General features: G+C 40.5%; 1 protein-coding gene across 1 annotated transcript in view; it reads left to right on the top strand.

The window, feature by feature from the left end:
* The window catches only part of myo7bb (myosin VIIBb), a 61,364-nt gene that overhangs the window by 13,479 nt on the left and 23,986 nt on the right, over positions 1-23,899 (top strand). Inside the window, exons 11-29 of the mRNA XM_037546335.1 lie at positions 78-217; positions 1,217-1,427; positions 2,255-2,390; positions 2,870-3,042; positions 6,592-6,732; positions 6,841-6,999; positions 8,165-8,257; positions 10,057-10,151; positions 10,724-10,808; positions 11,331-11,549; positions 12,492-12,701; positions 15,993-16,226; positions 16,462-16,614; positions 16,736-16,807; positions 16,955-17,082; positions 17,178-17,304; positions 17,418-17,537; positions 18,714-18,887; positions 22,090-22,317. Of these exons, the coding sequence (XP_037402232.1) occupies positions 78-217; positions 1,217-1,427; positions 2,255-2,390; positions 2,870-3,042; positions 6,592-6,732; positions 6,841-6,999; positions 8,165-8,257; positions 10,057-10,151; positions 10,724-10,808; positions 11,331-11,549; positions 12,492-12,701; positions 15,993-16,226; positions 16,462-16,614; positions 16,736-16,807; positions 16,955-17,082; positions 17,178-17,304; positions 17,418-17,537; positions 18,714-18,887; positions 22,090-22,317 (2,898 nt within the window). The remainder of the gene's footprint in view (positions 1-77; positions 218-1,216; positions 1,428-2,254; positions 2,391-2,869; positions 3,043-6,591; positions 6,733-6,840; positions 7,000-8,164; positions 8,258-10,056; positions 10,152-10,723; positions 10,809-11,330; positions 11,550-12,491; positions 12,702-15,992; positions 16,227-16,461; positions 16,615-16,735; positions 16,808-16,954; positions 17,083-17,177; positions 17,305-17,417; positions 17,538-18,713; positions 18,888-22,089; positions 22,318-23,899) is intronic.

Here is a 23,899-nt window from a genome sequence, read left to right as displayed (position 1 = left end):
TAAAGGCTTAAATGTTGAAGCGACACTTAAGTCTCTTGTTTGTTTTTAATCTTTATCATATTGTCTCTCTCTTTCAGGCCGTCTACAGCAGGTTGTTTATGTGGATTTTTGGGAAAATTAACAGCGCCATCCATAAAACCACAACCGATGCCTCCTGTACTCTGAGGACCATTGGGCTGCTCGATATCTTTGGCTTTGAAAACTTCAGCAAGAACAGGTACAAATAGAACATGACATGTTTTTAGTTTCTGACAATGTGAAAATATCTGTTTCATAATGTGTGGATTTTCGTGAATTTCATGATGAATGGAGAAAAAAAAATGCACCAAAAATACTTGGAAAAATGTCTGGCTACATTCACTTATGTTAAAAGTGTGATTTTATTTTTGGTAATACTTTACTGTAGGGTACAGTTCATAAGACTACATTACACCTACATAAGCTTGTCATGACAACTAACATAACTCTACTTAAGTGTTAACATGCTTATTCCAATAAGCATCATCTGTCATAAAGGCTGCTTTTGCTAACTTTGATCTAAAATGGAAAATGTAGCATTTGGAACAAATAGCGTCTATATGAGGACTACATATTAAATAGATTTTTAAAACAGGGAGACGGAAGAAAGCCTTGATCCATCCGCTCCACGCATCGATCTGGTATTGCAGTACCTCCTGGAACGGTACACCTCCTAGGGGGCAGTCGTGGGCTGGAGGTTAGGGAACTGGCCCTGTGACCGGAAGGTTTCCGGTTCGATCCCCAGCGCCGACAGTCCATGACTGAGGTGTCCTTGACCTAACCCCCAACTGCTCCCCGGGCGCCGTGGATAGGGCTGCCCATCGCTCCGGGCAAGTGTGCTCACTGCCCCATAGAGTGTGTGTGTCTATTCACTAGTGTGTATGTGGTGTTTCACTTCACGGATGGGTTACATGTGGAGGTGGAATTTCCCCGTTTGTGGGATTAAAAAACAAGTATCACTTATTTACTTACTATAGGAATAAGTGTTTATAAACTATGTGGGTCTTTGTCAGTTGTCATGACAAGCTTATGTAGGTGTCTTGTGTACCCTATCGTACAGTGTCAAGCTTTGTTCTGACAGATATATATATAAACACACACACACACACGTATGTATATATATATATATATATATATATATATATATATATATGTGTGTGTGTGTGTGTGTGTGTGTGTATGTTGTCTTTGTGTCCAGTTTTGAACAGCTGTGTATCAACTACGCCAATGAGCAGCTGCAGCAGTTCTTTGTGGAGCACATCTTTAAGCTGGAGCAGGAGGAATACCTTAAAGAGGGAATCACATGGAAAAACGTCTCCTTCACTGATAACCAGCGCACACTGGAGCTGCTGGCTCGAAAACCCCTCAACATCCTGGCTCTGATAGATGAGGAGAGCCACTTCCCCAAGGCCAGTCAAAAGTCTGCAATAGAACTGTTCAAATTACACATTTTGAGAATTTCTCTGTTGTAGGACTAATAAAGGATTATCTTATCTTAGTTTAGTCAGTTATACAGTTTACAGCACACTTACAAGAGACAAAAACACAGGTTTGCATGGGTTTACAAATATGTGCTGACATAATTTGAATATAGTTAATTTTTTATGCACACATTGTTATTGTTGTTATTATACTGTATTCCGAAATGTATTCCACTCCAAGCTTGGCATTGTGCATTTTGATCTGAGGCTTGTGCGTAGCTTTGGAACGATTTAGTGACCCCACTGTGAGGTTGCATGGTCTAACACTTGGGTTGGTGAGCTGTTGTTGCTCCTAGACGCTTCCATTTCACAACAATACTTACAGCACTTACTGGGGCAGATCTAGCAGGACAGAAACTTTAAAAACTGACTCATGGCAGAGGCAGCATCCTATGATAGTGCCATGTTTAAAGTCACTGAGGTCTTCAGTACGACCCTCTACTGCCAGGGTTTGTCTATGGAGACAGCAAGGTTATGAGCTTAATTTTATCCACCTGTTAGCAGTGGTTAATAATTAGGAGGAGTGTCCCAATACTTTTGTCCATACAGTGTAAATGAATTGTGTGGGTTTTAATGTATGATTAGCAAGTCAGGAACCAGTTATCTGTCCCTTTTTGAGTTGGCTCGTGTATTGGAAAAGGGAAAGTGCTCGGTCCTGCCATGCTGTGGACCTCCAGACGTTCCGACTGACACCACTGGTCTAAGTGCAGAGAGTTTTTTATTTTTCTTTTCTTTTCTTTTCTTTTCTTTTTTAGGGCACAGATACCACCTTGCTGAACAAAATGAACCAGGTACACAGCAGAAGCAAGATTTATGTTCTATCCAGGAGCCACCACGCCAAGCAGTTTGGCATCCAGCACTTTGCTGGGGTTGTCTACTATGACTGCAAAGGTATTTACATTTATCCCTCTCTGTAAATGAATACAGAATTATTAAAGGATGGATCCATATGGAAAATGAATAGGATAGTACCATTTCGAAAATCTTATAGGATGAGTATCATCATACTCATCATAACTTCATATGTCCAATGTTAACTTTTTAGGAAAAGGAAAAAACATACTTTACTTTTAATGTAAGTCAATAGAACCAGAGTTCTTTCCAAGTCATTTTAGGTCGTTTCTTTTGGTCCATTCGTCATGAAATGTACACACAATGTAAAGAACAACAGACATTTTCAAATGATGTCAAAAACGGAAAAACCACAAAAATGGTGATACAAGGCTTTCTTCTGACAGCAGCGCTATGAAGTATGTATGCAGTGAAGTGCTTCAGACTTTTCCTTTTGTTCAAGCTTGTCGTGCAGGTTTGTGTGGAGAGCTGCTCTGTTTGTGTTGTGTTTTTTGAGTGTTTGTTCTGGGTGTCGTCAGGTTTTCTGGAGAAAAACAAAGATGCCCTGAGTTTGGACATCATAACTCTGATCCACAAGTCCTCCAGCAAGCTGCTCAAGCTGATCTTCCAGAAAGAGCTGAGCGCATGTGTGGCCAAACCTGCCAAAAACAACAACAGTAGGGTCCTTATTACCCCCAAGAGCTCATTACGGGTACAGTTTACTCTGTAAAGCTCTGCTTCTCTGCTTCAGTCTTTCGCACACATTCTAGTGTTTGTAGTGTTTTTTCAACTGAACACCTCACTAAAACTGATCAGCTCATTATAAATCACTCCAAAAGGTCAAGATTGGCGTAAAACACTAAAATATGCAGATGCCAACACATCTTTCATGCGCAAAAGTCTTAGAGAAAGAACTTAGTAAAGAGCTACACTGAAAAAAGTGCTACATTGAATTGACTAAATATAAATATCTACATCATTTCCACACAAATAAAATATATCAAATGACTTTGTTACAGTTTTGTCTCTTAATGTACTTCTTTTTGGCACACTGTTAGAAATAAAGTGATAAATAAACATTTTGTTCCTGAATGGAACCTTTGTAGATGTTCCCTCAAAGCTGGTATTTGTACCTTTTCATAACCGAATGTTTTAAAACAGAACAGTAGAATAAAAGCCTGGAGGCGAGGCGGGGTGTGTGGAGTCAGGGCAGCTTAGAACACATCATTTCAGTGGATTATGGTTCAGTTATGTTCCCTGACTAAAGGTACTGAGATGGAGCTTTGAGGGTCTCACCGTGACAGTTTAGTACCTTTATTTATGAGAGTGCACTAATTAATGTAGCATATTTTATTTATGCGTTACTTTTTTCAGTGTATGTAAATAACTGCTACATTCATGTCTTAAAGGTGTTAGTAAAGGTTGATATAGTAAAAACATAGCATGAGAATGGAAGAGAGGATATATGGTGCATATTACTAGGCCTCTCACAATCATGATTAAATGTCATATAAAGGATTACGGTCATGTTTTTTAATTCATTGTATACAACTATTACAGTAAAACCTAAAGTGGTCAGACTGGCTCATTAGCTAGCTTGAACTTTTTGTTGGCTTTTTTAAGGCTTACACCCCTAAAAAAGATGCTTCTTCGAGGGTTCTTTAGTAAAGAAAATTGTCTATATAATACCATGAACACGCAAAGAACCCTTTGCATGTTTAAAGGGTTCTTTGCATGGTGAAATCGTTCTTCAGATTGTTGGAGAATGTGCTATAGATGGTTCTATATAGGACCTTTTTGAAAAGCACCAAAAAGTGTTCTTCAGGTGTTACAATGTCAGGCTTGTTACAATAAAAGAACCCAATATAGAACCATCTACAGCACATTCCCCATCAATCTGAAGAACGCCTTCATGATGCAAGCAGTTCTTTGAGTGTTCATGGTTCTATATAGAATTTATTTACTAAAGAACCCTAAAAAACACGCAATTGTAAAAGTTCACAACTGTGGACAATAATTGTGGTTAACTGAAAAAAATTGGGCAACACTTTACTGTAGAGTGCTCTTCATACGGGTACATGACACCTACATAAGCTTGTCATGACAACTGACATAATTATGGAGCCCTGCTGGTGACATCCGGTATAAATAAATATAATACATGGCTTTATTACTGCGTGGCAATGAGATCCTAATGCATGGCCATGACTTAGTAAGATAAATAAGTCATGGCCACGAGATTATGCCTTCTTAAGCTGTGGTTAAGGCTTAATTATGTCATTCCCATGTCTTACTAAGCCGTGGCGAAAGTTTTTATCTATACAGGATGTCACCAGCACGGCTCTGCACATAACCCACATAACCCTGCATAAATGTTTATAAATGCTTATTCCAACAGGTGTCATTCGCTATGAATGTTATATTTGCCAGTTTTAACAAACCTATTTATGACAGATGATGAAGCATTTATAAACATTTATGTAGGGTTATGACAAACGTATGTAAATAACTTTAGGGTAAAGTGTTACCAAAGATTGTGATTAGGCGCTTATGTGAATATTATGACAGGTCTACTTATTATAGTATTTTAACAGACCGTATTGCCATGTTTAAGGTAGCAATTTAGTGTAGGGTACTGTTCATAAGGCTACATGACACATACATAACTTTGTCCCGACAATTGACATAACCCTACATAAATGTATACGTTTACCAAATGATTAAACCAACAGATGCCAGTTTTGATAAAAGTTAGCTAAAGTAGCCTTTATCACACCTACTGGAACATTTGGAAACGTTTATGTAGAGTTATATCAGTTGTCATGACAATTTCCATTTATGGCATTTGGCAGATGCTCTTATCCAGAGCAATTTACAATTTCATCATTTTACACAGGTGGGTGAAGGTGGTGTTAGGAGTCTAGCCCAAGGACTCTTATTCGTATAGTGTAGTTTACCTAGGTGGGGATTGAAGCCCAGTCTACAGCGTAGAATACAGAGGTGTTACCCACTACACTACACCAACCACTACCCACTACACTACACCAACCACTACCCACTACACTACACCAACCACTACCCACTACACTACACTAACCTCTACCCACTACACTACACCAACCACTACCCACTACACTATACCAACCACTACCCACTCCACTACACCAACCTCTACCCACTACACTACACCAACCACTACCCACTACACTACACCAACCACTACCCACTACACTATACCAACCACTACCCACTACACTACACCAACCACTACCCACTACACTACACCAACCACTACCCACTACACTACACCAACCACTACCCACTACACTATACCAACCACTACCCACTACACTATACCAACCACTACCCACTACACTACACCAACCACTACCCACTACACTATACCAACCACTACCCACTACACTACACCAACCACTACCCACTACACTACACTAACCTCTACCCACTACACTATACCAACCACTACCCACTACACTATACCAACCACTACCCACTACACTACACCAACCACTACCCACTACACTACACCAACCACTACCCACTACACTACACCAACCACTACCCACTACACTACACTAACCTCTACCCACTACACTACACCAACCACTACCCACTACACTACACCAACCACTACCCACTACACTACACTAACCTCTACCCACTACACTACACCAACCACTACCCACTACACTACACTAACCTCTACCCACTACACTACACCAACCACTACCCACTACACTACACTAACCTCTACCCACTACACTATACCAACCACTACCCACTACACTACACCAACCACTACCCACTACACTACACTAACCTCTACCCACTACACTACACCAACCACTACCCACTACACTACACTAACCTCTACCCACTACACTACACTAACCTCTACCCACTACACTACACCAACCACTACCCACTACACTACACCAACCACTACCCACTACACTACACCAACCACTACCCACTACACTACACTAACCTCTACCCACTACACTATACCAACCTCTACCCACTACACTATACCAACCACTGCCCACTACACTACACCAATGACAAGATTATGTAGGTGTCATGGAGGCTTATGAACAGCAACCTACAGTAAATTGGTACCACAAGATCCCTAATGTGTTGTTGTTTTATCCTCTTCTATTGAAACTATATCGACCTGAGCTTTCTCCTGCGATACAAGTGAATGGTTGAAAATGACTGTAAATTGTCTGTGTTCGTATAGCAAGGGAATGACTCGCGGAGGCAGGTGTCCACGCTCAGCAGTCAGTTCAGACACTCTCTGGACTCCCTGATGAAGGCGCTCTCTCTGTGTGACCCTTTCTTCATCCGCTGTTTCAAACCCAACGACAACAAGCAGTCCATGGTATCATCATCGGCCTACTCTGAAACATCGTCACTGCATGGCCTTCACTTACTCTGTTCCTGCACAGCCTCATACACCCCTCACCCTGTGTGTCTCACTCTGCTTTAGGCCTTCGACCGCGAGCTGTGCATGCAGCAGCTGCGCTACTCTGGGATGCTGGAGACCATCAAAATACGCAAGTTAGGATATCCCATCCGCCACCGATTCACAGAGTTTCTCGGACGCTATCGTGTCCTGCTGAAGACCACGGACTGCGATCCAAGCAAAGTAAGAAATGACACGAGTGATTTTTTTCACTATTGTGAAGTTTGTTGTATTGTGAATCCTGTGTTTCGAACCAGTGACCTTCTGGTCACAAGGCTGGTTCCCTAACCTCCAGTCCACGACTGCCCACCAGGGAGCTTTTGATCTTCATAGCAATAAATTATTTATTAACGTGTTATTACATTGATTAGCATAAACTAGACACCAAAATACTTTTCCATGTTTCAGTCAGCATTTAATAAGTATTTTGAGAACACCATGAGGTTGATCAATCCTAAATAACACACTGTTTACTGTTTGTAATGCACATTAATTTCATTATTATGCATCTTAGCCATTGTAGAAACATCTACAGTTTCATTGATTCATGTTTTGGTTTCTAACTCCCTACTAATTATTTTCCGTGGCTTAGAAGATGAATTAATACATTTATTGCTTTACTTATTATGACAGAGTGAACTATCGTGAAAATTATGGTTCTTCAAGGGTTCTTTAGTGAAGAAAATGCTTCTATATAGAACCATGAACACTTAAAGAACCTTTTGCATGATTAAAGGGTTCTTTGCATCCTGAAAGGGTTCTTCTTGTTGTAAATGGTTCTATGTAGAAGCTTTTTGAAAGGCCTCCTATATAGCACCTTAAAAGGTTCTTCTAGGGTTCTTTGGTGAGAAAAGTGGTTCTGTATAATTCCACGAACACTCTAAGAACTTTGCATCATAAAAGGGTTCCTCAGATTGATGGAGAATTGAACTCTTCATAGTAATAATTTGTTTATTAACATGTTATTAATATTGTAGATCTGAATACTTTAAGATGCTTTATTAAATGTTTAGTATAAGTATTTTGAGGGCAACAAGAGGTTAATAAATGCTAAATAACACTCTACTTCATCTATTTGCATTTGTTTGTAATGCACAATAATTTAATTATTACACATCTATTACACATTTATTAGTCATTTTATGATCATCTACAGTTTCGTGGATTCATTTTGTTTTGGTTTCTAGCTTTCTATGAATTACTTTATGAAGCTTATAAGATGAATGAGTGAATTTATTGCTTGACTTATAATATAGTGAAGTAACATCATAGTAACATTTGCTGCTGTGCACTGATGTCCAGACTTCTGGTGTTTAATCTGTTGATTGAATGAGTTTGCGTTTAACAGGAGCCTCCATCAGGCTGCTGTGACGCCATCTGCAGAGCCGTCATTCAGGATGAGGACGACTGGAGGATCGGCAAGACCAAAATCTTTCTCAGGGTATTTTGCTGGTCTTCTGTAAACTTGCAAGACACAGCAGTGCTGCTGGGGTTTTTAAACACTGTGTCCACTCACTGTCCACTCTATTAGACACTCCTACCTTGTCGGTCCACCTTGTAGATGTAAAGTCAGAGACGACAGCTCATCTGCTGCTGCACAGTTTGTGTTGGTCATCCTCTAGTCCTTCATCAGTGGTCACAGGACGCTGCCCACAGGACACTGTTAGCTGGATATTTTTGTTTGGTGGACTTTTCTCAGTCCAGCAGCGACACTGAGGTGTTTAAAAACTCCAGCAGCACTGCTGTGTCTGATCCACTCAGACCAGCACAACACACACTAACACACCACCACCACATCAGTGTTACTGCAGTGCTGAGAACGATCCATCACCCAAATAGTACCTGCTCTGTGAGGTTCCATGGGGGTCCTGACCACTGAAGAACAGGGTAAAAGGGGGTAACAAAGTATCAGAGAAACAGATGGACTACAGTCTGTAACTGTAGAACTACAAAGTGCAGCTATACAGTAAGTGGAGCTGATCAAATGGACAATAAGCTCAAAAACAAGGAGGTGGTCAGAATGTTTGTGCCTGATTGGTGTATATTTGCATTTATATCTGTGTGCATTTTTTTATCTTAGTTATAGTGAGTATGAGCTTCAATTTGCCTGTTTCAGGTACTAAACCAGCTGGTCTGGTTGTGCCACCTGACTTTTCATACTAATTTCAAAATAAACAGCTTTTTGCTACTTAGACACCTGTAGAAACGTTTTGTCTTTGAACGTCTTTATTTTTCAAATAAATGAAGATTATTATCATAATTACACATTTCCATGGTTCTCGTGAGGTCAGACCAGCTGACGTGGTAAACAGAACTGTTCTAACCACGACTCAAAAATCACTTTTTTTTACAATATTTGTGACAAGGCTACTGACCTTGGCATTGTACCCTGAAGGTCACTTGGGGTCTTCTTTATGATTCAGTGCCCTGGCCCCTATTTTGTAAAACCATGTCAAAATAAAAGTCCTTTGTTCTTGCCACCTGACATCTGAGGACATAAGAACATGCAGACACACGTTTTTCAGTGAGTTGAGAACTTTTAAAGTCGCCTTATTTTGCAAGAGGTTTTTGTTTTAATGTTTTCAAACGTAAAATCATAGTTTTATTTGGAGTTTTACGTAACTAAATGACCTTTTTTTGATAGTTAACCTATGTGGTTGGACAGTTGTACCACTGGCCATTTTATGACTTCTGGGAGCAAAGAGAAAATAAGATTAATTTTATATCTATGCAGTGAAAATTGTTTCACATAAATGAGGTGCTGTTGAATAATTTGATACGCGTCATGTATTTATTTATTTATTTTCTGGCAAAATAACAGACTTCAGCACAAAAAATGCAGGTCATGTCAGCGACCCATATAGCATATATTTTCCCACAGTTGGTTAGAACTGCTGCTAAATTGAATATTTACAGCAGCAGCGACTTCCACACAACACAAGACCGACTAAATGAACAGTGTTTTATATGACGCTCACTGTCAGTGAACTAGTCAGTCGTGATGGCTTGTAAGGGCTTTACTGGGGTTTGCTGTTATAAAGTGAAGTACAGTCCTACTCAGGTGTTTTCTTGTATAAAAAGTAGTTCTGTGAGAAAATAAAAGCTTTCTTAGACCATGTTGTTGATAAAGGAGTTGATTTAGTGGCAGAAGTAGCATCTTATTGTGTTTGAAAGATTTAAACAATTTCTGTATTTTATAATGGTGTCTTTGTCTTAATTCATCTGACTCTGTGTTCTCAGGATTACCACGACTCCTTTCTGGAGCTGGAGAGAGAGCGGGAACTCAACAGGAAAGCCCTTATTATCCAGAGGGTGATGCTGGGCCACAGAGACAGGTACCATTTCCTGCACTTTTTTTTGTTTGTTTATTCATTGCTGTTTAAGTTTTAGTCCTCCTTTGTTTGGATGATCCTTTAAAGATGATTAATCTCAGTTGATTCTCACTAGTTTTAGGCCTGGGGTCAGGAATACATGGTATGAAATAATACACATTTAATTTGAACAAATGCCGCTTAAAAGGATAAACACACAAACGGGAAATGAAACCAAGTGAACAACAGAAAAGAATGAAAGACTATAATGAAGTACCTACAAAGCATCGACAGTGGACCCTCCACAGAAAATGTAATCCAGGCTATTGTGTTTACACACGTGTATACAGCATGATCTGTGACAAATAATGAACATTCAGCGTTCAGCATAGTACAATAACAATATACAACCCAGAACAGGATTACTAGGTCCTCAGACCGTGATGATAAATGGTGTCCAGCTCTAGTCCTGGGCATAAACTCCAGCTCTGAATACAAAGCTGATAAACTGAGATCCCAAATTCCGCTCAGTGTGTCCCAACCCTGAAGTGACCTCCATGCACTCTGAATGCTAAGCTGGCTGTGCTCCTCTGTAGGAAGACGTTTCTGAAGAAGAGAAGTGCAGCTCTGACTGTGCAGAAAAACTGGCGAAGTCACAGAGACCGTAAAGCGTGTGAGAAAGTAAGAAACGCCGTTAAACGTCTGTAAAACGTCTGTAAAACGTCTGTAAAATGTCTCCTATAAGCTGCTTCTAAATTCAGTGTTTTCATAACTTTTCCTGACACGTGTGTGATTGGTATTCTCTGCTATTTCTATCAGGATTAATAGTTCACCTGTCTGTCTGTCTGTCTGTCTGTCTGTCTGTCTGTCTGTCTGTCTGTCTGTCGGTCCGTCGGTCTGTCTGTCTGTCGGTCTGTCGGTCTGTCTGTCGGTCTGTCTGTCGGTCTGTCTATCTATCTATTTGTCTATTTATCTGACTATTTATCGGTCTGTCTATCTGTCTGTCTGTCTGTTTATCTCTCTGTCCATCTATGTATCTATGCATCTATCTATGTGTCTGTCTGCCTGTCTGTCTGTCTGTCTGTTTGTTTGTCTGACTGTCTGTCTATCTCTTGTAACTCTGCTGTGTCTCTCACTCTCACTCTCTCACTCTCTCTCACTCTCTCTCCCTCACCCTCTTACTCCCTCTCCCTGCTGTCCCAGCTGCGGCAGGGTGTTCTCCGGCTCCAGGCTATCGTGGGCGGCCGACAGGATATCCTGCAGTACCAGCGCAGACGGGCCGCCATTGTTACCCTGCAGACACAAACTCGGATCTTTCTGGCTCGGAAAGGGCTGAAACGGCAACGGGCCGCAGCCGTCCTGCTGCAGGCCCACACCAGGGGACTGCTGGCCAGGAAGCAGCTCAAAAGACTCAAGGACGATGTGAGTCTTTCAGTGATTCTACGGGGGGCTCAGTTTAATTCAGTTCAGGTCTACTGTCATTGTGCCTACAGACAAACGGACAGCATGAAAAAGAGTGCTTTAGTCTCATAGTTATTACAATAATCTGTGTATTCAGTGGCCCAGTACTGCACAGCACACTACCTGTCTCAGGTTTGGGGACACCAGTGCTTTCAAAGCATTTTTATTAAATAAGGATGTTCCCTTTGTAGGTCTGTAAGAACATATTAAATAGAAAATTGTTCAAATCCAAGGTGCAAAACTCTTGTCCTGGAGGGCTGGTAACCAGTACAGTTCAGTAGTTCTCCTACTCAAACACTTGCACTAAACCTTGCACCGAGCAGGTGACTTTAATCAGATGTGTTTAAGCAGGTGAATGACAAACCTGCACTGCAAAAAATGCCTTAACAAGTGAAAACGTCTTAAATGTAGTGAATAAATCTAATATCTCTCATTATGAGGCTGCTGTAAGAATATTCTAAGACTATTTCACCTGTTTCTGTACATTTTTACTTGTTTTATCTGGTGAAAGTGTCTGATACCATTAGCAAATTAATTTACTTGTTTGGAGAAATAATGAAGATAATTTTGCTCATTTCAAGAAATAATGATTAAAACAATCACCATGATCTGCCAATGAAATCAGACACTTTTATAAGATAAAACTGCTTAAAAACAAGTAAAAATGTCTAGAAATAAGTTCAATATTCTGACAATATTCTTACAACAGCCTCAACAGTAGATATACTGATTACATTTAAGATGTTTATATTGGCTAAGATGCCATGTTTGCTGTGTAATAAGGAGGGATAGTACAAATATGGTCCCCATACAGTCAAGAACATGGTCATTATGTTTATCTCAGTGCTGTGCTTTTGGAAAACCTGGCTCTTTTTTTATCTTTATCTCTTGGTGGTGTTCCAGGCCATCTTGTCGGCTCAGGAGAAACAGGCCCAGGAACTGGCTGCCCTGGAGCGGCAGAGGAAACTGGAAGAGGTGCTCAGCCAATCACAGGACAGCACTAAAGCCGATAAATCAGAGGAAGCCAGCGATGAAGAAATAGTGCAGAATGTCTTTGACTTTCTGCCCAGCCCGGTTGGAGGACTGGTGGGTCCGGCGCCTGAGGGCTTTGAGGTAATGCCACCAAGATGCTGAGGAGGCAGCAATAAGGAAATAGTTGATGGGAATAATCCCTCCCCACGTGCCCTGAATCTTTTCTGGATGCAGTTGTTTATCTGACCTAGAAGCTTTTACGATCTTAATAGCATTCAGTGCACTGGAGTTGTCCGTCATTGCCCGCTATAGTCCAATCAAAATGACAAAGGCATGACGACAGGTTCTATAACACTATTACTGCCCCCATATATACATAGACATTTATGGTTATGAAAGGCCAAATTCCTACATATTTGCTGGGTTCAAAATTGTCCCCTAATCAAATCAAATTGTATTTCTATGGTACATTTTACAACTGATGATGTCACAAAGCAGCTTCACAGAATTCCAGAAAAGACAAAGTTTTAACAAGAATGTAAAAACCCCCAGGTGAGCAAACCAGGGGCGACAGTGGCAAGGAGAACCTCCCTCAGAGCTGAGGAAGAAACCTTGGGAGGAACCAAGACTCACAAGGGGGGACCCATACTCCTCTGGTTAAACTGCCTACAAATGATTGACAAAAAAGGACCATATACATCACATAGGTCTGCTGTTAGGCTTATGTGTACTGATATAGTCATAGTATATATAATGTAAGCGATGATGATATTATTATTATTAATAGTAGCAGTAGTATTAGTAGTAGTAATAGCTAGGAGTCTATCAAAACTTGAATGTAGGGTGGGCAGCTAGTCCAAGGCAGGTGACGGTAGCTGGGGCGTGGGCAGCTGGTCTGAAGCGGGTAGCAGGAGAGCTCGACAGTCAGTCGTCTATCACTGTCCAGTCGGAGAGATGGTTGGTCGTTTACTCAGAAAAAGGCAGGGAGATGGAATTAGTTTTACTCTGTTTGCTTGTATGTAAGACAGGGAATGTGAACACACAGACACAGACACGAGAGCACTCTGAAACACTTTGGCATCCCTCCTCTCCACTGTCCAGAAACCTGGACAACAGCAGCAGCGTTTCAGTTTACTATAATTCCCTGTGTCCATGGACCCTGGGTCTGCCGGCTTTATCTAAGGGGAACATTAACTAACAAAGCTAAACTGAACAAGTGAGTTTTCAGCCTAGATTTGAAGATTGCAACTGAGTTTACATTTACGGCATTTAGCTGACACTCTTATCCAGAGCGACTTACAATTTGATCATTTTACACAGGTAGGCCAAGGTAGTGTTAGGAGTCTTGCCCAAGGACTCTTATTGGTATAGTGTAGCGTGTTTGCCCAGGTGAGGGATTGAACTCCAGTCGACAGTGTAGAAGGCAGAGGTGTTAAGCACTACACTACACCAACCTCGTTGGTATACACAACTCAGACCGAGTCTGAGTACTGAACATTTTCTGGAAGATCATTCCAGAGTTTGGGGGCTTTACAAGAAAAGGCATTTCCCCCAGCTGAAGAATTGTGGGAACTATTAAAAAGCCATCACTCTGTGATCTGAGTAGTCGTGGTGGCTCGTAATAGGAAATAAGGTCTTGCAGGTACTCTGGAGCGAGCCCATGTAGAGCTTTATACGTCAATAAAATTATTTTATAATCAATACAGAATTTAACAGGCAGCCCATGAAGTGATGATAGCACTGGACTGATATGATCAAATTTTCTAGTTTTAGTGAGGACCCTGGCTGTGGCGTTTTGGACTAGTTGGAGTTTTTTTAGATTCCTGCTCGTACATCCTGACAGTAGTGCGTTACAGTAGAGTACAGTAAAGCTGTCCTAGTGATGCTTCCTATGTGTTGATCGATTGATAAATCTGAATCAGTTATGACACCAAGATTTTTCACTGCTGAGCCAGGTGTAACTGGAAAGTTATCGAGATTAAAAATTAAATCTGATAATTTATTTCTTGCCAATTTTAGACCCAGAAGGAGAACCTCTGTTTTTACTCTTCCCATTTAAATAATGGGAGCCCATGTGGAACACCATTACAGGGAACAGAAATGGTCCCTAAGCACTATTCCCGACGTGGGAAAGTCGGGACGATTATATGGAATTCTGTTACTGGAACAGAAATGGTCCTTAATCACTATTTCATATGTTGGAAAGTCATGAGGACTATTTAGAATTCCGTTATTGGAACAGAAATAGTCCCTAATCACTATTCCCTACACTGGGAAGTCATGAGGACTATATAGAGTTCCTTTATTGGAACAGAAATGGTCCCTAATCACTATTCCCTACACTGGGAAATCATGAGCATTATAAGGAATTCTATTGTAGGAAACATAAGTGATCCCTAATTACAATTCCCTACATTGGAAAGTCATGAGAACTATACAGAATTCTGTTATTGGAAAAGTAATGGTCCCTAATTACTATTCCCTACATTGGAAAGTTGTGAGGCCTATATAGAATTCTATTATTGGGACAGAAATGGTCCCTAATCACCATTTCCTACATGGGAAAGTTGGGACAACTATATGGAATTCTGTTGTAGGGAACAGAGATGATCCCTAATCACTATTCCCCACATTTTAAACCACCCACTTAATCACTGTTCCCTACATTGGAAAATCAGGAACCCTATAAGGAATTCTATTGTAGGGAACAAAAATGGTCCCTAATCACTATTCCCTATACTGGGAAGTCATGAGGACTATATAGAATTCTGTTATTGGAACAGAAATGGTCCCTAATTACTATTCACTACATTGGAAAATCAGGAGCACTCTATGGAATTCTATTGTAGGAAGCAGAAATGGTCCCTAATCACTGCACACTACACTGGGAAATCATGAGGACTAGAGGGAATTCTATTGTAGGGAACATGAGTGGTCCCTAATTACAATTCCCTACATTGGAAAGTCATAAGAACTATACAGAATTCTATTATTGGAACAGAAATGGTCCCTAATCACTATTCCCTACATTTCAAACCACCCAGTATCCCACCTTTTGCTTTATTTTTATGCACTTTGATTCAAAGAATTTAATAGTTTTAAAGTCTGTTGTTCAAAGTAAATGATCAGGATACATCACTGCAATTTTGACTGGCTGTTTCATGAGACTTTCCAGTCATTTCACAGATTTCAGCTGCTGAGTTTCTAGTGAGTTGCAGGAAGCTTTAAATCATGCAACTCAAGTTCAGTGTAGTTTCATGTAAGTTTCAAGCAACTACGGTTGCATGAAAGTTTCTCTGTGTAAAGCCAGCCTCAGAGTGCACTGGACGTTCTCCGCTATGCCTAATATATAGTGCACTATACAGGAACAACGCATTGCATAGGAATCATTTGAAACACGACCATCATGTTCCTGGTTGTTTTGATTTGTAGGATCTAGAGCGAGAACCACTGGACCTAAAGGAGGTGAAGCAGAGTGAGGATGTGGTGAAGATTATGTTGACTCCACCAGAGGATGATGTGCCTGAAATGGAGGATGAGGAGGAAGACGAGTTTTCCTTCTCTAGGTTTGCTGCTCAGTATTTCCATGGCTCTGCGACGCACACTCACATTGAACAGAGGCTGCGGCAGCCACTGCTGTCCCATGAGGACGAAGGAGATGCACTGGTGATGACCACTTTCTCCTTTATGGTCATTTCAGTTAAAGCATTTACTGAATAACTACAACACTGTCACTAAACATCGACCCTGACTGTCATCACTTATTCCGCTTCTTCTCTTCTCTTCTCTTCTCTTCTCTTCTCTTCTCTTCTCTTCTCTTCTCTTCTCTTCTCTTCTCTTCTCTTCTCTTCTCTTCTCTTCTCTTCTCTTCTCTTCTCTTCTCTTCTCTTCTCTTCTCTAGGCATGTTTAACAGTATGGTGGATCATCTTGAGATTCATGGAAGACATTCCAGAGCCTAAACAGGCTCGTTTGTCTATAGTTGCTGACCCCATCCAGAGGAACCTGGGCCAAAGACAAGCACGACGTCTCAGTAACCTGGTTGGATTAGATCAGGTAAACTTCACCACATCCCTGCGCCACACTTTCTGAGTGTCCCTATGTTTTTGAGGTCATTTGGACTCTGCTGTATGGACAGCTGTGCTAACATTTGTTGACATTCATCTGACATCTACAGAAAATGCTGCGGAGAAAGCAGAAACAAGCTGATGGATCTGGGAACAGAAAACACTCTACAATTCCTGAAGAGGTCAGACATGATTCTAACTCCAAATTCAGGCATTACTGAACCCGGTTTTGACGTAAATGTTTATTAGTGTCATTACTGTTATGACAAGTACAGCAAGAAACTGAGGAATAAGTCACACACAGAGTTAATTCATTTCCTGTTATGCAGTCAATGTTGGATTCTCGAGAGGATGATGATGTTCTGATTGGAGAGGGACCTACATTCGATCGTCCATTGACACCCTTGGAAAAACTACACATCATTGTAGGATATGCCATCGTTAAACCAAAGATTAGGTAATGCTTCATGTCCATTAGGACCGTACTTGAGAAAAATCTCACGTGATCTTTTCTGGTGGTGTAAAGTGGACACTGGTCTGTATGCATTGCAGAGATGAGATCTATTGTCAGATCTGTAAGCAACTCACAAAGAATAAAAGACAAAAAAGCTGTAACAACGGCTGGATCCTTCTGTCTATCTGCCTGGGCATCTTCCCTCCAACTGAGCTCTTCACTAAAGTAAGAAATCACTACTTATTATGCATTAAAAACTGTTTGCTGTTCTTTTCTAACCTTTTGTGTGTGTTTTAATTCTGTTTCAAAACGTTCTATCAATATTCTGTGGTATAAAGTACCTGCAGAGCTTTATCCGCCGTGGGCCCAGTGAATACTCCTCGAGTTGTGCCGAACGCCTCCAACGCACTTTAGCCAATGGCGAGAGGAAAGAGGCACCGTGCTGGATTGAACTACTGGTAGGATTCTGTCTGGGTGAGATTAGATTAGCAGATATACACCAATCAGGCATCACATCATGACCACCTCCTTGTTTCTAAACTCACTAAACACATTTTGTAGTTCTACAGTTACAGACTGTAGTCCATCTGTTTCTCTGATAATTTGTTACCCCCTTTTACCCTGTTCTTCAGTGGTCAGGACCCCCATGGACCCTCACAGAGCAGGTACTATTTGGGTGGTGGATCATTCTCAGCACTGCAGTAACACTAACATGGTGGTGGTGTGTTAGTGTGTGTTGCGCTGGTCTGAGTGGATCAGACACAGCACACAGCAGTGCTGCTGGAGTTTTTAAACACCTCAGTGTCGCTGCTGGACTGAGAATAGTCCAACAACCAAAAATATCCAGCCAACAGTGTCCTGTGGGCAGCGTCCTGTGACCACTGATGAAGGACTAGAGGATGACCAACACAAACTGTGCAGCAGCAGATGAGCTGTCGTCTCTGACTTTACATCTACAAGGTGGACTGACAAAGTAGGAGTGTCTAATAGAGTGGACAGTGAGTGGACAACTCCAGCAGCACTGCTGTGTCTGATCCACTTGTACCAGCACGACACACACTAACACACTAATACACCACCACGTTACTGCAGTGCTGAGAATGATCCACCACCCAAATATTACCTGCTGTGTGAGGGTCCATTGGGTTCCTGACCATTTATTTTTATTTATTTATTTATGACATTTGGCTGACGCTCTTGTCCAGAGCGACTTACAATTTGATCATTTTTTTACACAGGTAGGCCAAGGCAGTGTTAGGAGTCTTGCCCAAGGACTCTTATTGGTATAGTGTAGGGTGTTTACCTAGGTGGGGTTTGAACCCCAGTCTACAGTGTAGAAGGCAGAGGTGTTAACCACTACACTACACCAACCACCACTGACCACTGAAGAACAGGGTAAAAGGGGGTAACAAAGTATCAGAGAAACAGATGGACTACAGTCTGTAACTGTAGAACTACAAAGTGCAGCTATACAGTAAGTGGAGCTGATAAAATGGACAGTGAGTGTAGAAACAAGGAGGTGGTCTTGATGTTATGCCTGATCAGTGTGTCTGTGTGTGTGTGTGTGTGTATACCAGATGTAATTATCTAACTAACAAACGCTAAGCCCACCCTGTTGTGGATGTGATTGACAGGCTGTGAAGAATAAAGAGCCCATATCAGTGGCCGTAGGTCTGATGGATGGCCGGACGCTCAACCTGCTGGTGGACTCAGCCATCACCTCTGCAGAACTGTGTGACAAAATAGCTCAGGAAATCAACCTACAGGACACTTTCGGCTTCTCCCTCTACATCGCCATCTATGATAAGGTCTGGGGAGTCTGGATGGCTTCAAGACACTTTCCTATAGTTAAAAAAGTTTTTACAAATACTTATATTCTAAAATCTAATCTATTTATGAAAAACAACCAAAACCTTTCAGGATGGTTTTGATGTCACAACCATGAACACATTTACATACGGAAGCCCATTGACTTTACAGGGGTTTAGTCCATCCGTGCAACAAGTTAGATAGTTGTTGCGGAAAGTCTGCAGCAGTTATTGGGTAGTTAAATAACTTCAAGGCCATTTTGAATATGCAGCCTATTTTTGTTATAGTAGGTCATGTTAATTCATTAGGAATAGAATTAAGAATAAGCACAAATGCTGATTAGGGTTGTACTAAAAAAAAATATATATATATACACACTCACCGGCCACTTTATTAGGTAACCTGTTCAGTTGCTTGTTAACACAAATAGCTAATCAGCCAATCACACGACTGCAACTCATTTGCATTTAGGCATGTTGAGGTGGTCAAGACAACTTGCTGAAGTGCAGACCGAGCATCTGAACGGGGAAGAAAGGGGATTTAAGTGACTTTGAACGTGGCGTGGTTGTTGGTGCCAGACGGGCTGGTCTGAGTATTTCAGAAACTGCTGATCTACTGGGATTTTCACGCACAACCATCTCTAGGGTTTACAGAGAACGGTCCGAAAAAGAGGAAATATCCAGTGAGCTGTCAGTCGTGTGGACGAAAATGCCTTGTTGGTGTGAGAGGTTAGAGGAGAATGGGCAGACTGGTTCCAGATGATAGAAAGGCAACAGTTACTCAAATAACCAACCAGAATCTCTGAGGAACGTTTCCAACACCTTGTTGAAAGTATGACACCAAGAATTAAGGCAGTTCTGAAGGCAAAAGGGGGACCAACCTTTTATTAGCAAGTGTACCTAATAAAGTTGCCAGTGTGTGTATATGGCTGCTATCTCCAAAATGATAGCTTGACATGAGGAGGAAAAAAATCATACTTTACTTTTAATGGAAGTCAATGGAACCAGAATTTTTTTCCGAGTCATTTTGGGCCGTTTCTTTTGGTGCATTCATTATACAATTTGCACATAACGTAAAAAAACAACAGGCATTTTCAGATAATGGCATGAACTGAAAAAACGACAAAAATGGACATATGAGGTTTTGTTTCCGAAAGCAGCGAAATAATCAGGTTGAAATTTCCTAAGACTTAGTCTTACTTACTTACTTAAGTAAGTAAATAGTAAGTCCCAAACTACCCGCTCAATTATTTTAGGCTCGTAAGTGATGGTCACAACTAAGCAACTAGAGGGGGTGCAGCCAGTCATACAGCTCTTAGATTTAACAGTTTGGTTGGTAAAAATGCGTCATGATATACAGCTGCAATTCTGTGGAGTTAATTTACTGCTTCTCTTAAAGTTCAAGTAAAGATAAGCTTTAGGTGTCTTTTGAAGAAATGGCTGCTGGATATGTGACGCTGTGCATCGATTTTACTTCATAGCAGCTTTTATTCTCTATTCTTGCCTGATCATTACAGTTACCTTGATATCTTTAATGAGGACCATGATGGAAATAAGCATAAGGGCTTCATTGCGTTTTTATCTTCGGCAATTTTTAAAATGCTGTACACTCTTAAAACAGATGTGTTAAAAAAAGTGTCCCTAACTTGACACGTCAGTGTGTTCAGTTGAAGACAACACAGTGTTGTATTACTTTTAACACATAATGTGTTGAAATATGTCTATACCAAGCTATGGTACCACAATTTGGATTACTTTTAACACAAAATGTGTTCATGTAGACAATAGTATGACTCAAAAATTGTGTGTATAGCAAATAAGTTTGTGTTTTGTTATTTAATACATCACTTTTTAGAGTGTATGAAGTCTTATTTGTACAACCCAATTTCCAAAAAAGTTGGGATGCTGTGCAAAATATAAATAGAAACAAAATGCAATGATGTGCAAATCATTTAAACCCTATATTTCATTGAAAATAGTACAAAGACAACATATCAAATGTTGAAACTGAGAAATTTTATCGTTTTTTTTAAAAGCATATACCCATTTTGAATTTGATGCCAGCAACACATTCCAAAAATGTTGGGACAGGGGCAACAAAAGGCTGGTAAACTTATGTAATGCTATAAAAAAAAGCCTTGTGGTTGATTGGCAGCAGGTCAGTAACATGATTGGGTATAAAGAGCATCTCAGAGAGGCAGAGTCTTTCAGAAGTAAAGATGAGGAGGGGTCACCACTCTGTGAAAGACAGCACAATCAAATAGTGAAACAATTCAGTAATAACATTTTTCAAGATAAAACAGTGAAGAACTTTTGCTTTTCCTCATCAACATTACAAAATATCATTAAAGGATTCAGAGAACCTGGAGAAATCTTTGTATGTAAGGCACAAGGCCAAAAACCAGTATTTGCTGGCCAGATCTTTGGGCCCTCAGGCGACACTGCATTCAAAAACAGACATGATTCTGTAGTGGAAATCACTGCATGGGCTCAAAATCACTTCTGAAAACTACTGTCTGTGAAAACAGTTCATTACTGCATCCACAAAGGCAAGTTAAAACTCTAAAACGCAAAGAAGAAACCAAATATAAACAGATCCAGAAATGCTGCCACCTTCTCTGGGCCTGACTTCATTTAAAATGGACTGAGGGGAAGTGGAAAAGTGTCCTGTGGTCAATCTTAAAAATATAGCAATGTCTCCTCAGTTCTCTTGCAGAGTGTTGTTAAACATAAACAGGCCCCCATCCCAACTTTTTTGGAACGTGTTGTTGGCATTAAATTCAAAATGGGCATATTTAAAAAAAAATAAATAAATATTCTCAGTTTCAGCATTAGTTTTTTTGTCTTGGTTGTATTTTCCTTTAAAATATGGCTTATGTGATTTGTGTATTATTGAATTCTATTTTTATTTACATTCTGCACAGCATCCCAACTTTTTTTTGTGTTGTATTTGTCAAATAAATCATCATCATCATTAGAGTGCAAGCAAAGACCTCAATCTACACTGCTTTTTAGTGTGCATGGTGTCATGTCCATGTGTTAAAGGCACAGTAACAAGCACAGCCTGTTTAATTCCAGGGAATAAAGATAGAGCCATGTAAAATGAATTGAGACATTTGGTATATTAAACCATAATAATGCTTTAAGTACAGAATCTCCACAAATGTCTCTCCCAACTGAACCTGTGGTTTTCCGTCTGTAGATATGGTCTCTGGGCAGCAGCAGGAAGCACGTGTTGGACGCGATCTCTCAGTGTGAACAGGAGGAGAGGAGGCAGGGCAAAGAGGAGCAGCATGCGCCCTGGAAACTCTGCTTCTGCAAGGAGCTCTTCGCGCCCTGGCATGACTGCACCGCCGACCCCATGAGCACAGAGCTCATCTACAAGCAGGTCATCCACAGCCTCAAGCGCGGAGAGTACCAGTCCGTCAAGGTCTGTCACAGCTCACGGGCTGCCGGATGTTCCTGTCTGCTCCTGTAAACTGATTACTCACAGGAAAAAAGAATGAACAGGGTTTTGTACTGCCTAATTAGACTTACCTAACATCTGTTTTTGTTTATTACTTTGTTATATACAATTTGCCTATTAATTTAACCCCTTGAGTGACCAGGGCCCACCAGCAGGCCCAAAGTTTTACACATCTGTAGCCTAAAAATGGTTCAGCCAGTTTGCATTATAGTCCATGTAGTTAGTGAATGACAAGCCTTAGTATGTGGATTTTAAAGGATGAAAGGGGAATTCCACCAATTTTTCAAATTTCTACATAATTTAATGATTGAGAAGGAAACTGAGTCGTTCAGTTTGTTGGTTTGGTGTGAAACTCTCTGTTCTAGAGAAACGTACAGAGTCAGAATTGTTCACAGTGGTGGTGACAGGTACAAGATGTCCAGCTCTAAAAGCCCCCTCACAGGAAGATATTACATGAAATGGTTATGGCTATGCTGTTTGATGTAATAAGACACTGTTTTATGATAGTTTTGTATAACGTTTTTGGCCTAAAACATCTAGTAAATCCATTTAATTGAAAGTAGTCATAGTAACCCCTGGTTTCTATCACCACCACTCTAAAGAAGTCGTCACTAAAGAAGTATTATTGCTTTTTGTTTTTTCAACACATTAATACATTTGTGACTAAGAAAAACAATAGACTACAATTACTACACATTGAAAATGACCCTTATAGGCCAGGGGTCGCCAACAAGCAGCTCTGTTACTGCCCTGTTGTGGCTCCACAGCAGAATCAGATTTGTAGGTAATAATAAAATAATCCTCCTTTACAGTAAAATAAAGCTCTGCTGATTATTCAACACAGTTTAACAGTAAATGGTCTTAAACGCTGGAGTTAATGTAGAACTGCTGATTCACCCTTTAACCCTGAAGATCAGCGCAGACTGCTGGTCACCATAGCAACACAGACAACAGTCTCACCCAGCTAGTAGCTACGAAATGGCAAAGAGAGAGATTTAAGATGAACATAGATCATTTGGAGACGAGTCGACTTATTTGTGTTTATAATCACTCCAGCTGGTTTCCTGATTCATTTAATCTGCAACGAGAAACTGACAAACACTAAAAATTTGCAAAGCTAAAGTCTCTCGTTCAGATTTTCCCGTTCCACCTTAAATGGTGCAGCAGTAAACTACATAACCTAGCTAGCTACTTAGCAGTGGTGGACAAAGAACACAAATCATGTACTTGAGTTAAAGTAGAGACACCCAAGGTAAAATATTACTCCAGTAAAAGTAGAAGTTCCTCCCTTTAGACCTCCACTTGAGTAAAAGTACTAAAGTATTTACCTTCAAATGTACTTAAGAATCAAAAGTAAAAGTACTAAAAGATTAATTATGGCTCTGATGTCCTGTTATCATTTTTATAACAAGACTGGCTTATGAACTCATTTCAGGTGAAAGTCCTCCAGCGTCTCTCTTGGTAAACCAGTCTTTTAATAGAACGTCATTAATTAGTGACGCTGACGTCTATTAAAATGATCATAAACACAAAACACTGAAGGTAA

This window comes from Pygocentrus nattereri, chromosome 17, assembly GCF_015220715.1.
Source record: "Pygocentrus nattereri isolate fPygNat1 chromosome 17, fPygNat1.pri, whole genome shotgun sequence".
NCBI lineage: Eukaryota > Metazoa > Chordata > Actinopteri > Characiformes > Serrasalmidae > Pygocentrus > Pygocentrus nattereri.
The sequence above is the reverse complement of the archived record's forward strand: the minus strand, read 5'-3'. Positions and strand labels throughout refer to the sequence as shown.